At 40.3% G+C, this 14,411-nt stretch overlaps 1 protein-coding gene across 5 annotated transcripts in view; it reads right to left on the bottom strand.

The window, feature by feature from the left end:
• Positions 1 to 14,411, bottom strand: part of POLD3 (DNA polymerase delta 3, accessory subunit) — a 107,195-nt gene that overhangs the window by 43,803 nt on the left and 48,981 nt on the right. For all 5 annotated transcript variants that reach the window (XM_026518102.4, XM_048217185.2, XM_026518100.4 and 2 more), the window contains one exon: positions 4,546 to 4,648. In XM_026518102.4, the coding sequence (XP_026373887.2) occupies positions 4,546 to 4,648 (103 nt within the window). The remainder of the gene's footprint in view (positions 1 to 4,545; positions 4,649 to 14,411) is intronic.

A 14,411-nucleotide genomic window follows, 5' to 3' on the forward strand; every position in this document is an offset into this window, starting at 1 on the left:
TGCAGTATACATACATCTTAGGAATCCTAGGAAATGTAACCCTAAAAGTGGCAAAAATATACAAAACACATATTCACTATAGCACTATCTGTAATGGCAAAATATTGTAAATGATGCAAAAAACTATCATAATGGGACTGCTGAGAAAACAGCAGATCAATGTAGGATCAGGCGGCTGTAACAAGGAATGAAGAATGTTCCTGTAGCTGCTATGGAGTGACGTTTAGGATCTCCACTTAAGTCAAAGAGCAAAGTATAAAATCGGGTATATAGTATGAAAACTTTCATCTAAAAAAGGGGGTAATATGAATATATATTTGAATATATTAAAAATACATACAACAATGGAAGGAGAAGCAAAATCTATTCAAATAGTTACCTGTAAGGAAAAGCAGGGAACCTAAAAATTGAAAGTGGGAAAAGACTTGAATTTAACTAGATACTGAGCTGGTGGCTTAACCACAGAGAGGAGTTATTGCAAGTAACGAAAACACAGACTGATTATGCATCGCTAGTAGGATATATCCTACAGACAAAAGGAACTGCAAAGAAATCTTAAATTGTTTTCAGTAATCATATCATTAGTAAAAACAGTAGTTTTGCTTTTCTAAATCTTGTATGTTTGGCTAAAGCAAATACGTATTTATGAATAATGTTAGGAACTAGCCAAAATTAACAATATAAGAGAAAAAAGCAGTATAAAATCAAGCAAGTTTAAAAAAAAAGCATAGCTGTAAATTTAAACTGGGAATATTAGTATGTTTTCACAGTTTTCTCTTTTAAAAAAGGCATTCCAAAAAATGTCATATTCTGTAAAACTGTACAATAAAATTACAGAGTTAATGAGAAAAGGAGCAGTAGGAATTAACCACCCAAACTTATGCAAATTTGTTAAGTAAGGCCCTAAAAACAAAAATTGGTAGCTTCAGGAGAAAATCAGGACAGCCCAGACAGTTCAGTGTGGCTAAATGTTGCCTCAGGGGATACTGAAAATGCATAGAAATGACACAGTCGAAATGCCAACTTGCTGATGCTGAACACAGACCAGGTAGAGCTCTGATTCAGGGGCTTCCTTCTAAGATGCACAGAGAAGTAAGTGCAGCATCCACAAACTCAGAGCCTGGCTGGGGTAAGCCCTCTGAGCGTCACAGCAGTTAAAGACAAAAAAAGGAAAATATGGCTATTTAATGAAAGAAAGCTGTTCTTTATAGAAAAATTCTAATAAATTCAGAAAGAATGACAGAACATTACCATTTTGTAACTCCTAGTGAATTAATAATCTAGGCAATGATAAAAGTCAATCTTGGCTAAGATCATTAGATGAACAGCTAACGGGGAACTTCATAAAGCATGGATTAGGCTGTCAACCTTCAAAACCACAAAAAGAGAATTAACAAAACATTCCCTTGCAATTTTCAAATAATTCTCTGGAAGATTCTCTGGATTGAGATTAGAAGGAGGCTTTCACCTCCTATTTTTTTTTTAATATTTTATACGATAATGATCACTGGGAAAATATTTATATTTTTAAAAAGCCATCAAAGCCAGTGTCCTTTTTCTTTCTAAAAACACTTAAAACTTTAAAAAGAAATTAGAAGGAACAAGAACAAAACCTGACATTATGTTTAATCATCTCCCTTTCCTTAGGAGGGCTTTATTTATTCACTTATTCATTTATTTTAAAGATTTTATTTACTTGACAGAGAGAGAGAGACACAGTGAGAGAGAGAGAACACAACCGGGGGGGGGGGGGGGAGAAGAGAGAGAAGCAGGCTCCCAGTGGAGCAAGGAGCCCGATGTGGGGCTCCATCCCAGGACCCTGGGATCACGACCTGAGCCGAAGGCCGACGCTTAATGACTGAGCCACCCAGGCGCCCCAAGGAGGGCTTTCTTTAAAGAAGAAAGCATGGGAAAGCATCCACACTTAACCTGTAATTCCACAGGGTTCTGCGAAAGCTGCCCTGTGAGGCTGTTTGGAGGGTGAGTAAAAGGCTCCCAGATTCTCACAACCACTTCAACCACAGCAACTCTACTCTTAATATATTTTATATATTAGGATTCTAAGGTTTCATTTGAAAAACAATTCTGCTGCTTAAAAAAAGCAGGGTTTAAATGTCCACTTAAATTGAGAAACAGAATGCCTTCTAAAAGGAAGCCATAGCAGAGAAGTTCTTTAACTGATTATGAGTTACACATCATTTTGAAAGACTGGTTTCAAAAAAATGCACTGACTGGGGCGCCTGGGTGGCACAGCGGTTAAGCGTCTGCCTTCAGCTCAGGGCGTGATCCCGGCGATCCGGGATCGAGCCCCACATCAGGCTCTTCCGCTATGAGCCTGCTTCTTCCTCGCCCACTCCCCCTGCTTGTGTTCCCTCTCTCGCTGGCTGTCTCTATCTCTGTTGAATAAATAAATAAAATCTTTAAAAAAAAAAAAAAAAAAAAAAAAAATGCACTGAGGAACACAATTTAAATGCACTTTTGGAGATTCATCCCCAACCGCCCCCCCAAAGCCCTGAAGACCACCCGAGGATTTGAAATTAAGAACCTCTGTCATGTGGGTTAGAATAAAAATCTACAACTCTACCTTAAAACATAAATTCTTAACCTTGGACCCTGTTCTAGAAGATCTGTGAACACTCGAAATTTTATGAATATGTCAACATTTGTATTTTTCTTTCAGATTCTCAAAAGAATCAGTGATCAAAAAAAGAATAAAAAGCGCTGCTTTAAAGGAATACAATGATTCCCAAGTAAAGAACTGACATGACTGGATTGAAGGCACGACTAAATAAAGAGGGGGGGGGTTAGTTAAAGGAAGGAAGACATTCAGGTGCAAACTTGGGCAGTATCCACTCCAGAATCAGAATCCAAGGATTCTAGTGGCAGGTTTATTTCTGAAAGCAAATGAATCAGGTCTGCTTAATTTTGTGTTTCTGATATATAATGTCATCTGATTCTGTCTACACTTGAAAATGTCTTGACTATCATCTGGTTTCCCAAATAGCTTACCAATAAGGAAAGAAAATGCTGGTCATACAATATAAGAATCTGATCCCCATAGCAGTTGTTTCTCCTTGTAGATGACTAAATTGCCATTCCAGTTTTGTTTTTTTTTAACATTTTATTTATTTTACAGAAAGAGACACAGCGAGAGAGGGAACACAAGCGGGGGCAGTGGGAGAGGGAGAAGCAGGCTTCCCGGTGAGCAGGGAGCCCGATGCAGGGCTCGATCCCAGGACCCTGGGATCATGACCTGAGCCGAAGGCAGCCGCTTAACGACTGAGCCACCTAGGCGCCCCACCATTCCAGTTTTAAACCTCACATGCTTGGGACTCTTGCTACAAGACAAATCCAATCCGTATTTTGATAAATCAGGCTTTTCTGAACTTAGGACTCTAAGGGAAAGTCAAACGGGAAGAGAAAAACATGTATTAGTGGATCACTGAGAAGGAAACCTAATCCTTGGGCTAAGTTCTATGGGCCTGATGGTAGTGGAGGTAGGAGCAAAAGAGCCTTGAGTGTAGAGGTTTGGGGAAGTGAGAACAGAAGAGGTGTGCCTTACTTTTGGGAGGAAGCCAGAGAGGAGACACTATCAAAGTTCCCAAGGATCAGTCCAGCGCAGGGAAAGGAATGAGTTATCTCTGCAGAGCTTCTGGTGCCCATCCAGGCATGGGAGTAATAGGGTGATCCCTGTGCCCCTAAGAGGTACATGGAAGTAGCTAAGAGAAAGTCAGCAGGCCTGAGAAAGCTTTGTGGTCAGGATGATGAAAACACAGCAGTGACCTGTATTGACGGATAACCAGAGACCAGATGGGACTACAAAAAGATACATGAGAATAAGGATGTTCCTGGCCTCTGCCTCTGCACTGCATTGGCTCAGCCCCCTGCCAATACCCCCATCCTTCAGCCTCTCAGACATAAGCCTACCAAAAAGAAAGCCCAAACTGAAATCAAGTGCAGTTAAAAAATAAATAAGACTGGACTTCCCGAACACCTGAGTCTGTGGCTTGACATCTGAACAGTCTGAAAATTAACCATCACTGTTCCCAATATGTTTTCAAGAGGAAGAAAGAGGAATAACAGAGGAGTCTCCTATGTCTTACTGTCTTAAGAAAACTGAATGATCACGGGGCGCCTGGGTGGCTCAGATGGTTAGGCATCTGCCTTCGGCTCGGGTCATGATCTCAGGGTCCTGGGGTCGAGCCCCGCATCAGGTTCCTTGCTCAGCGTGGAGCCTGCTTCTCCCTCTCCCTCTACTATTCCCCCTGCTTGTGCTCTCTCGCTCTCTCTGTCTAATAAATAAATAAAATCTTAAAAAAAAAAACAAACAAAACTGAATGATCATGATATTGTCTCTGCATCACAGCTGAGATATTACCCAAACTTCTCAGAGTTTTAGTCTAAAAATCCAAAATAAACATCATCTTGAAGTTGTCTTCTAAAACTTCCATAATACTGAATCCTGTTTTTTTCCCATGTTATGTTACATAACACGGTTTGTAGCTCAAATATATTTCAGCTCATTATAAGATTCTGACAACTTACGGAATGTCCATTCTGAATGAGACTGCCAGACACTAAATAGGTGACATGCAGCTGGGCTCCCGAATTCTCCTTTCGCTTCCTTTCAACATAATCATACAGCATCCTGTTCCAAACAAAAGGTACAAGTCATTATTTCTAAGAGTTTTTACCTCATCAACTCTTAATTCATGACTTAAAAGGGAGATATATTAAATCTGACAGTGTATCAATTTTTTTTACAGAATATTTTTGCTCCCGTGGACAGAAAGTTAAAAAAGACTTTAGACAGGACGTATAGGTTGGGGTCAACTTGTATTGAGCTGGCACAGTGACCAAACAACTGAAATAAAAGAAATCTAGGAATAAGTCAAGAGGGACTGAACCTGCTTTAAAACAGTGGCAATAACATACAATAGATACAACAATGAGTCAAGAAAAAGTTCAGTCACTAACTATATGATCCTGGATAAGTTAATTAATTTTTCTAGGCCTCTTAATCCTGAGGTATAAAACCAGCAGACTGTATTAGATCAGTGATTCTCTTAACCTGGGATTCATATGGCCATTTATAACCCTCCACCCCCCAACTGTAAGCAAAATGCACATGTGTTTTTTGGGGGGAGACAGTTCAGGGTTTTCAATAGATTCTCAGAGGGATTACTCTAAAACATTAAGAAACACTCTGTAGATGATTATAAGTATTTAGTTCTGAAATTCCTCCAATTTTCTGCTCACTCAGACTCAGTGCTGTTTCAGAACTGCAGAATCTAACAGCTTACTCACACTGCCCAGTATTCAGAATATTCGTTAACCTAAAATTGCCACTCAATGTAGAAATAATGTTGCCTTTTTTTTTTTTTTAAGATTTTATTTATTTATTTGACAGAGATAGAGACAGCCAGCGAGAGAGGGAACACAAGCAGGGGGAGTGGGAGAGGAAGAAGCAGGCTCATAGCAGAAGAGCCTGATGTGGGGCTCGATCCCATAACGCCGGGATCACGCCCTGAGCCGAAGGCAGACGCTTAACCGCTGTGCCACCCAGGCGCCCCCAGAAATAATGTTGCTTTTAGTAACATCCCTACATTCATTTTTATCCTCATGCTCCAGGAAGCATCAGACATTAGCTCCCTGTAACAACTTACAGTTTAAGGCGATAGTTTAACAAAAACAACAAAAGAAATGCATCATTTTTGTCTTTTATTTCCAGAAACATTTACTGAGCCTCTGACATGTTATACTTCTGCCAAGGATAGCTAAAAACTCAAAAATTCCAAGGGAAACTCAACCTACACTGATAACCGCTCTTCTTGAAGCATCTGCTCTCTTAGCTTCCGTGATCCCATGCCCCAGAGTCTTCTGCTACCCCTCCAACTGCCTCTGCCCCATTTCCTGCAGACCTGACTACCTCCTCCTTTTCCGTACTGCTAGAGTTCTGTTGTCAGCTATCTTTTTAAATTTATAGAGTGACCAATCACCTAGGTGTGCCTGGATCTGGGGGGCGGGGGCGGTCCTGAGATGTGGACTTTCAGTGCTAAAACCAACAGTCCTAGGCATACCAGGATGGTTGGTCACCTTACTACCTATTCTCCTTTTGGTTTCATTCATCCCCATGGTTTCATTTATTCCTGTCAACATCATTTGCTCAAACCACCCACGCCAGAAATCTGGGAGTCATTATCCTCCATTTCTCCCTATCCAGTGAGTTGCCAAATCTCATTAGTTCTTCCTCCCAAGTAATTCTTGACTCCATGCCCCAAATCTCTTAACTGGACTGTTTCAATTTCAAGTGTCACTTCTGCCCCACCCCTTTCCCATTCATCATCCACAAGGCCACCACCGTGAAGTTTTAAAAATGTAAATCAAGTCATTTGGTCAACAAAATTTTACTTTATGTTCTATGCCTTTAGGATAGAGCAGTAAACAAAGGAGTCAAAATTCCCACCCTTATATTATAGAAAAGAGAAACAAACAATAAACAAACATATAAGTACATATATGTCGGATAGTAGTAAATCTATGGGAAAAAAACAAACAAACAAAAGTAAGGAGAATAGAAAGTACCTGAGAAGTTTTGCTATTTTACATAAGGTGATTAGGGAAGGCCTCATGACCAGAGCCCTGCAGGAAGTGAGGGAGCCACCAATGTGAATATCCTAGGGAAGAATCTTCCAGGCAGAGAGAATAGGAATGTAAAGGTTCTGAGGCAAAAATGTAAATAAGCAAGGTCCAAGGAACAGAAAAGAGACAAGTGTAGAGGAAGAAGAGTGGTAGGGAAGAGAAAGCCAAGTGCCAGATACGCAGGTCTCTATGGCCCTATGAAGGACTTCAAGCAAGGAAGTCATTAGAAGGTTTATAACAGAAATAAGCTGATCTCACCTTTTAGAAGGATTCCTACTGCTGTGTGGAGAATGTACTGCTGAGGGACAAGAGAGGAAAGAGGGAGACTAGTTAGAAGGCTACTGCAATAATCTGGGCTAGAGATGATGGTAGCTCAGACAAGGATGTTAACAATAGAGGCAGCAATTAGTGGATGAATTCTGGGTATATTTTAAAGGGAGAAACAAATTTGCTGGTGGACTGATTTTGAAGTATGAGAGAAAGAGGAGTCAAGGACAATTGGACTAAGCAACTCAAAGAATGAAGGTGTCATTCACTGAGATGGAGAAAAGCAGATGCTTGAGGAGAAATTAGGAGTTAGGTTTTGGTGCATGTTAAGTCTGAGGTGCCTATTAGTAAGTGACGTTGAAAGGTAGTTGGAATTCTTCTCTGAATATCCTTGTTTCAAAGTTTTCAGTCTTTCCCCGTGTCCTAAGGATTGACTCCAACACCCTAGCAATGACATGTAAAACCCTTCTTGTTCTGGCCCCTATCTCTCTCACCATTCTCCCACATTCACACTATTTTCAGCCTTAGGAAACATTCTGCAGTTCCCCTTGCTCCTCTGTATGCCCTTTCCTCTGCCTAGACTGCTCTTCTCAGACCTCACCTACCTAACTCCTCATCAAGACAACAGCTCAGTTATCACGTCCTATGTGAAGCCTCCCCTAACACCACCAGGCCAGCAGGGCACCCCTGCCTTCTAAGTTCTAACAGAAACTATACCATACCTGTTATAGCCTTTATCACATTGTATTCTAACTACTTAGTTATACATCTGCCATCCCCTTTAGACTATAAGCTCCTTGAGGACAAAATGCCCTATTCAGCATTCTTGTTGATTCCTCGAGGTATCCTGTCCTCTTTAGTGTTTCCTTCCATGCAGCAATTATGCTAGGGAAGACGAGGGAATGCAGATCCATGAACATTTTGGCTTATTTATGCTAGTTAGGATCATGTTAGTAGAAGAAACGACAGGCAGGGGTCATGCCCAAGATGCTCTCAAGCTTGCTGAGTAAACGCATTCTCTTTCATTCACAACTTGTCTTATCTCATCATCACATCCATTGCCCTCTATGCACTTGTCTCCTCAAATCAACTCAAGCTCTCTTTTATATTAACAAGGTCAAAACTGCACAAACTTTTTAAAAAATAATTTCCAGGGGTACTTGGCTGGCTCAGTCAGTAGAGCTTGCAATGGCTGATCTCGGGGTTGTAAGTTCAAGCCCCACGCTGGGTGTAGAGATTACTTAAAAATAAAATCTTTAAAAAATAATAATAATTTCTGTTAATCTTTTGAGTCTCTAAAACATGTTTATCTAATTACATTACACCGTTTTATCTTTACTGACAAAATATGCAAAATATTCTTAAATATCAATGACAACATATATGACTTCTAACAAGATGCACTTCCAGCACAAAGGATTAACTATATTTCTTATTTTAATTTGTTAATTTTCCCTCATCAGTTCCACCCATAATTTTCCCTAGGATGAATACAGTGCATAGTCTATACCGCCTTCCCTAACCTATTTTAATTCCTTCACAGCATTTTTATAACCTGAAATTATCTTGTTTAAATCAATGACGAGAAAGATCTAGTCTGTCAGGTTTACTGTTTTATGACACAGCCTAAATAATGCTAAAAATAAGAAATGAAAAAATACTTAAGAAATCCAGTCAAATCAATAACAACCATGCCCAATCACTGCCCTCAGTACGACCAATGATACTTAAAATGCTTCCACTACAGATAAAATTTAAAAAGACACTTAAGTCTCAATTTTCTCAACTGTTAAAATAAGTTGATAACCCCCACCATATTGGACTGTTACAAAGATTATGGGAGATCTGTATTTGTGAAAATATCTACCATAGAGCTTAGTACTCGCTCAACAAATATTTACTGGCACCTATTATGAGCCAGGCACTGAAGATACAATGATTGTGGCATACTGTATTTTCCAAAGATGGCGAAGACAACACCTCCCATCACACATGCTCTTCTACATTCTCCCATAGAGAGGTGGAGTCCATCCCCCGTCTCTTGAACCTGGGAGGGCTAATGATTCATTTCAACCAAAACAATGAAGCAGACATGACACTGCTCGACTTCTAACACTAGTTGGAAAAGGCAATCAGTTTCTGCCTTGTTCTGGAACGCCAGCTTTTGGAGTCTTGAGCTGCTATGTAAGAAGTCCAACCACCAGAGACATCATGCTCTGACAAAGCCCAGGCCATACAGAAAGACACGTGCAATGTCTGATCAACAGCCCCAGCTGAAGTCCCAGCAGATGGCCAGCATCAACTGCCGGATATGTGCATAAAGATGCCCACAGGGGCGCCTGGGTGGCTCAGTCCATTAAGCAGGTGCCTCAGGCTCAGGTCACGATCCCAGAGTCCTGGGATCGAGCCCCACCTTGGGCTCCTTGCTCAGTGGGGAGCCTGTTTCTCCCCTGCCTGCCACTCTCCCTGTTTGTGCTTGCTCTCTCCCTCTCTGTCAACTAAATAAATTAAAAAAAAAAAAAAAAAAAAGATGCCACAGATGATCAGGCCCCAGCCATTGAGGTTTCCCAGCTGAAGCACCAGACATTATAGAACAGAGATAAACCATTCTCACTGTGCCCTGCCCAAATTCCAAAAAACCGGAAGAATCTATGAACATAATAAAATGGTTGTTTCAAGCTGCTAAATTTTGGGATAATTTGTTTCATAGCAATAGTAACTGGAAAAATGATCAACTTGATAAATGTGTTCCCCACCTTCATGGAGTTTATATTCTAGTGGAGGCAGGCAGCCCTAGAAAATGTCAGATAGTAATAATTATAAAATTCTGGATCAACTGGATATCTACATGCAAAGAAATGAAACTGGACCCTTTCCTTATACCATATACAAAATGATTCGTGGAAGAAAGAGTGCCCAGTAGGGCTTCATTTAAAATTAGCTTGAGTTGGAGCACCTGGATGGCTCAGTCAGTTAAGCGTCCAGCTCTTGATTTTGGCTCAGGTCATGACCTCAGGGATGTGGGATTGAGCCCCCAACTTGGCTCTGCACTGGGCGTGGAGCCTGCTTGAGATTCTCTCTTTTCCTCTTCCTCTGCCCTTCTCTCCCTCTTCCTCTGCCCCTCTCCCCACCCCTCTCTAAAAAAATAAAAATAAATAAAATAAAATTAGCTTGAGCCAACACCTAATTTGAAAACTACAGTGTATTCTTACTGTGAAGCCTGAGGTATTTCTGAGGTGTTAACAAGCACATGATATGTAGAAACTTGAATATAGTTATAATTACTGTTGTAAGAGCTAAAACTACGAAATTCTTAGAATAAAACACAGAAGTAAATCTTCATGACCTTAGGTTGAGCAAAGCCTTCCTAGATACTATAAACAAAGGACAAGCAACAGAAGATAAAAGCAATAGGGGCGCCTGGCTGGCTCAATTGGTAGAGCACGTGATTCTTGATCTTGGGGTTGTGAGCTCAAGCCCCATGTTGGGTGTAGAGTTTACTTAAAAGTAATATTAAAAAAAAAAAGGTAAAAGGGCCACAGCAACCTTTTTCATGACACATCTCCAAAGGCAAGAGAAACAAAAGATAAAATGAACGTGTGGGACTTCATCAAGATAAAAAGCTTCTGCACAGCCAAGGAAACAGTCAACAAAACTAAGAGGCAGCCCACGGAATGGGAGAAGATATTTGCAAATGACACTACAGAGAAAAGACTTGTATCCAAGATCTACAAAGAACTTCTCAAACTCAATACACGTGAAACAAATAATCAAATCAATAAATGGGCAGAAGATATGAATAGACACTTTTCCAATGAAGAAATGGCTAACAGACACATGAAAAAATGTTCAAAATCATTAGCCATCAGGGAAATTCAAATCAAAACCACCCTGAGATACCATCTTACACCAGTCAGAATGGCAAAAATGGACAAGGCAGGAAACAACAAATGTTGGAGAAGATGTGGAGAAAGGGGATCCCTCTTACACTGTTGGTGGGAATGCAAGTTGGTACAGCCACTTTGGAAAACAGTGTGGAGGTCCCTTAAAAAGTTAAAAATTGAGCTACCCTATGACCCAGCAGTTGCACTACTAGGTTTTTACCCCAAAGATACAGACGTAGTGAAGAGAAGGGCCATATGCACCCCGATGTTCGTGGCAACATTGTCCACGGTAGCTAAATCGTGGAAGGAGCCGAGATGCCCTTCAAGAGATGACTGGATTAAGAAGATGTGGTCCATATATACGATGGAATATTACTCAGCCATCAGAAAGAACGATTACACAACATTTGCAGCAACATGGATGGGACTGGAGGAGATTATGCTAAGTGAAATAAGTCAAGCAGAGAAAGACAATTATCATATGGTTTCACTCATTTATGGAATATAAGAAATAGGAAGATCGGTAGGAGAAGGAAGGGAAGAATGAAGGGGGGGTAAACGGGGCGGGGGGGAATGAACCATGGGAGACTGTGGACTCTGGGAAACAAGATGAGGTTATACTGGAGTAGGGTGGGCTCCTCATCCAGTATGACTGGTATCTTTATGTGATAGCCAGGTGAAGATATGGCACACAGGAAGAATGCCATCTGGGAGACTGAGGGCTTCAGAGGGGAGGGGGTGGGGGATTGGGATAGGCCAGTGATGGGTATTAAGGAGGGCACATATTGCATGTTGCACTGGGTGTTATTTGCAAGTAATGAATCATGGGACATCGCATCAAGAACTGGGGATGTACTGTATGGTGACTAATATAACAAAATAAATATTATCAATATAAAAAAGGTAAAAGAAATAAACTGGGCTTCATCAACAATAAAAACTTTGGTGCTTCAAAAAGTGCCAAGACAACCCATGGAATAGGATAAAATTTCTGCAAATCATATATCTGATCAGGTGCTCACTTCGGCAGCACATGTGTACTTGATTGGGGTCTTGTATCCATAAAGTAGTCTTTACAACTTAATAAGACAACCCAGTGAAAAAACAGACAAAGGATCTGAACAGGTATAGATACACAAATAGCTAATAAGCACATGAAAAGATGACCAACATCATTGGTCATTATGGAAATGCAAATCAAATCAAAACCAGAATACCACTTCATACCCACTAGGAGACGGCTAAAATTAAAAAGACAGATGATGAAGAGTTGGCAAGAATGTGGAGAAATTGGAACCTCCATACCTTACTGGTGGGATTTTAAATTAGCGCAGCCACTTTAAAAAACAGCTTGGAAGTTCCTCAAAATGTTATATATGACCCAGAAATAGGTATATATCCAAAAGAACTGAATACATATGTCCACATAAAAACCTGTTTACAAATATTCCTAGCAGCATTATTCATGATACCCAAAATGTGGAAACAACCCAAATGTCCATCAATTGATGACGATAAATAAAATCCACTATTTAAGTATGTTATAGGTTGAATTGTGTCCCTGTTCTCCACCCCCCCCTCACACACACACAAAAAGGTATGTTGATGTCCTAACCACCAGTGCCTCAGAGTGTGACCTTCCTTGGAAAGAGGATCTTTGCAGATGTAATTAGTTAAGATGAGGTTATACTGGAGTAGGGTGGGCTCCTAATCCAGTATGATTGGTATCCTTATATGATAGCCAGGTGAAGATATGGCACACAGGAAGAATGCCATGTGGCAACAAATGCAGATACCAGGGTTACACAGCTATAACCAGAATCTGGGAAGGAATGAAGGATTCTTCTCTATAGGTTTCAGAGAGAGCAGGGCCCTGCCAACAGCTTAATTTTGGGCTTCCAGACACTACAACTGCACGACAATAAATTTCTGCTATTTTAAGCCATCTAATTCATAGCATTCTTATGGCAGCCCTAGGAAACTAACCTGCCACATAATAGAATATTATTCAGCTATAAAAAGGAATTAAGTACTGATACATGCTACAACATGGACAATCCTTGAAAACATCATGCTAAGTGAAAGAAACCAGACACAGGAGACTATATATTATAGGATTCCATTCATATGAAACGACCAGGATAGGTAAATCTACAGACTAAAGAGAGTTTACTAGTGGTTGCCTAATACCAGGAGGGTGGGGGAGGGATGAGAAAGGAGTGGAGAGAAAATGCTAAGTGACTCCTAATGGATACAAGGTTTCTTTTGGGGGTGATGAAAATGTTCTACAATCAATTATAGTGATGGCTGCATAACTCCATGAATATACTAAAAACTACTGAATTATACATTTTCAATGGGTGAACTATACGGTATGTGAATTATATCTCAATAAAGCTGTTGTTTTTTTTTTTTAATTAGGAAAGTAATTAACAGAGTGATATGACAGAGAGCTAGGATGGGGTGGGGTTACCTGAAATAGAGCATTAGGGAAAGGTTGTTGCAAAAAGTAATGTGTGACATTTGAGCTAAAACTTGAAGGATGAGGACAGCTGGGAGAAGCATTCCAGACAAAGGGAATGGTTCAAATGTCCTAAGGTAGAAATGAGCCTGGCAAATTTGAGGAACAAAAAACCGAATATGGCTATAGAGTAAGTCAGGTAGAGAGTGGCATGGGATGAAGCTGGTTGAGAGATAGGGGCTAGACAGTATGTTAGTTCTAGAAAAATTACAGGTAATCAAGGTAACTACAATAAAATTACAGGCAACTTTATTTCATTTCTAGCCCTCAATACGCACCTTTAAGCCCCAACAGGCTAATATGGTTAATAGTTATTTCATAAACATCTGTAACCATAACAATTAGTCTTAGATATGTCCATTCTGAAAGTTACCCGAAACTCTTGGGTTTGGGTCAGCACTGGCATTTGCAACAGAAATCTCAGATAGTCAAAATCAGTCCAAATTCATCCCTAGGCCAAGAGTTTCAGGTCCTGAACGCATGAACATCACAGTCAAAGCCAGATTCTAGGTCTGTCAAACAGCAGTCCACATAAAGCCAAATCAACCCGTTCCAGATATCAGGAATTTTCTAAGGTTCACGGAACATTCCCTGGCTCAAAGAAAGCTCCCATGACTCAAAGAATGGGGAAAAATCAGACCATCTTAAGGAATAAAGTGAACTAAATGGGTATTTAACTTAATATGTGTGCCCTCGGCCTGTTCTTCCTCTCCTTGGGACAGAGACAACATTTTTAAGAAATTTTGAAGTTAATTCAAAAGCTTGCCTTTTCCTTTTTGGCCTCATGCGGAACTACAAGTTTCAGCAAGAAAGGTGATACAGCAAAGTTCGAGAAGGGCAATTCTCTGTGCCATCCTAAACACTCCCTTTTACCACATTCTCCCTGGTCTTATACTGTCACGCAGCTTGTGTTGAACACCTGTTGACCTCATTATAAAGTACTTCAATAACATCCACATGTGGGCCTAAGGCACACATGTGAAAATGTAACAAAGATATAACAGGTAATATAAAATCTGAGATGTAAACAGAATTGTCTAACCCACTTAGTAAATTTGAAATAACAAAATGATGTTAACCAGAAGTCAAGGCTACAA

Source organism: Ursus arctos, unplaced genomic scaffold, assembly GCF_023065955.2.
Source record: "Ursus arctos isolate Adak ecotype North America unplaced genomic scaffold, UrsArc2.0 scaffold_22, whole genome shotgun sequence".
NCBI classification, from domain to species: domain Eukaryota; kingdom Metazoa; phylum Chordata; class Mammalia; order Carnivora; family Ursidae; genus Ursus; species Ursus arctos.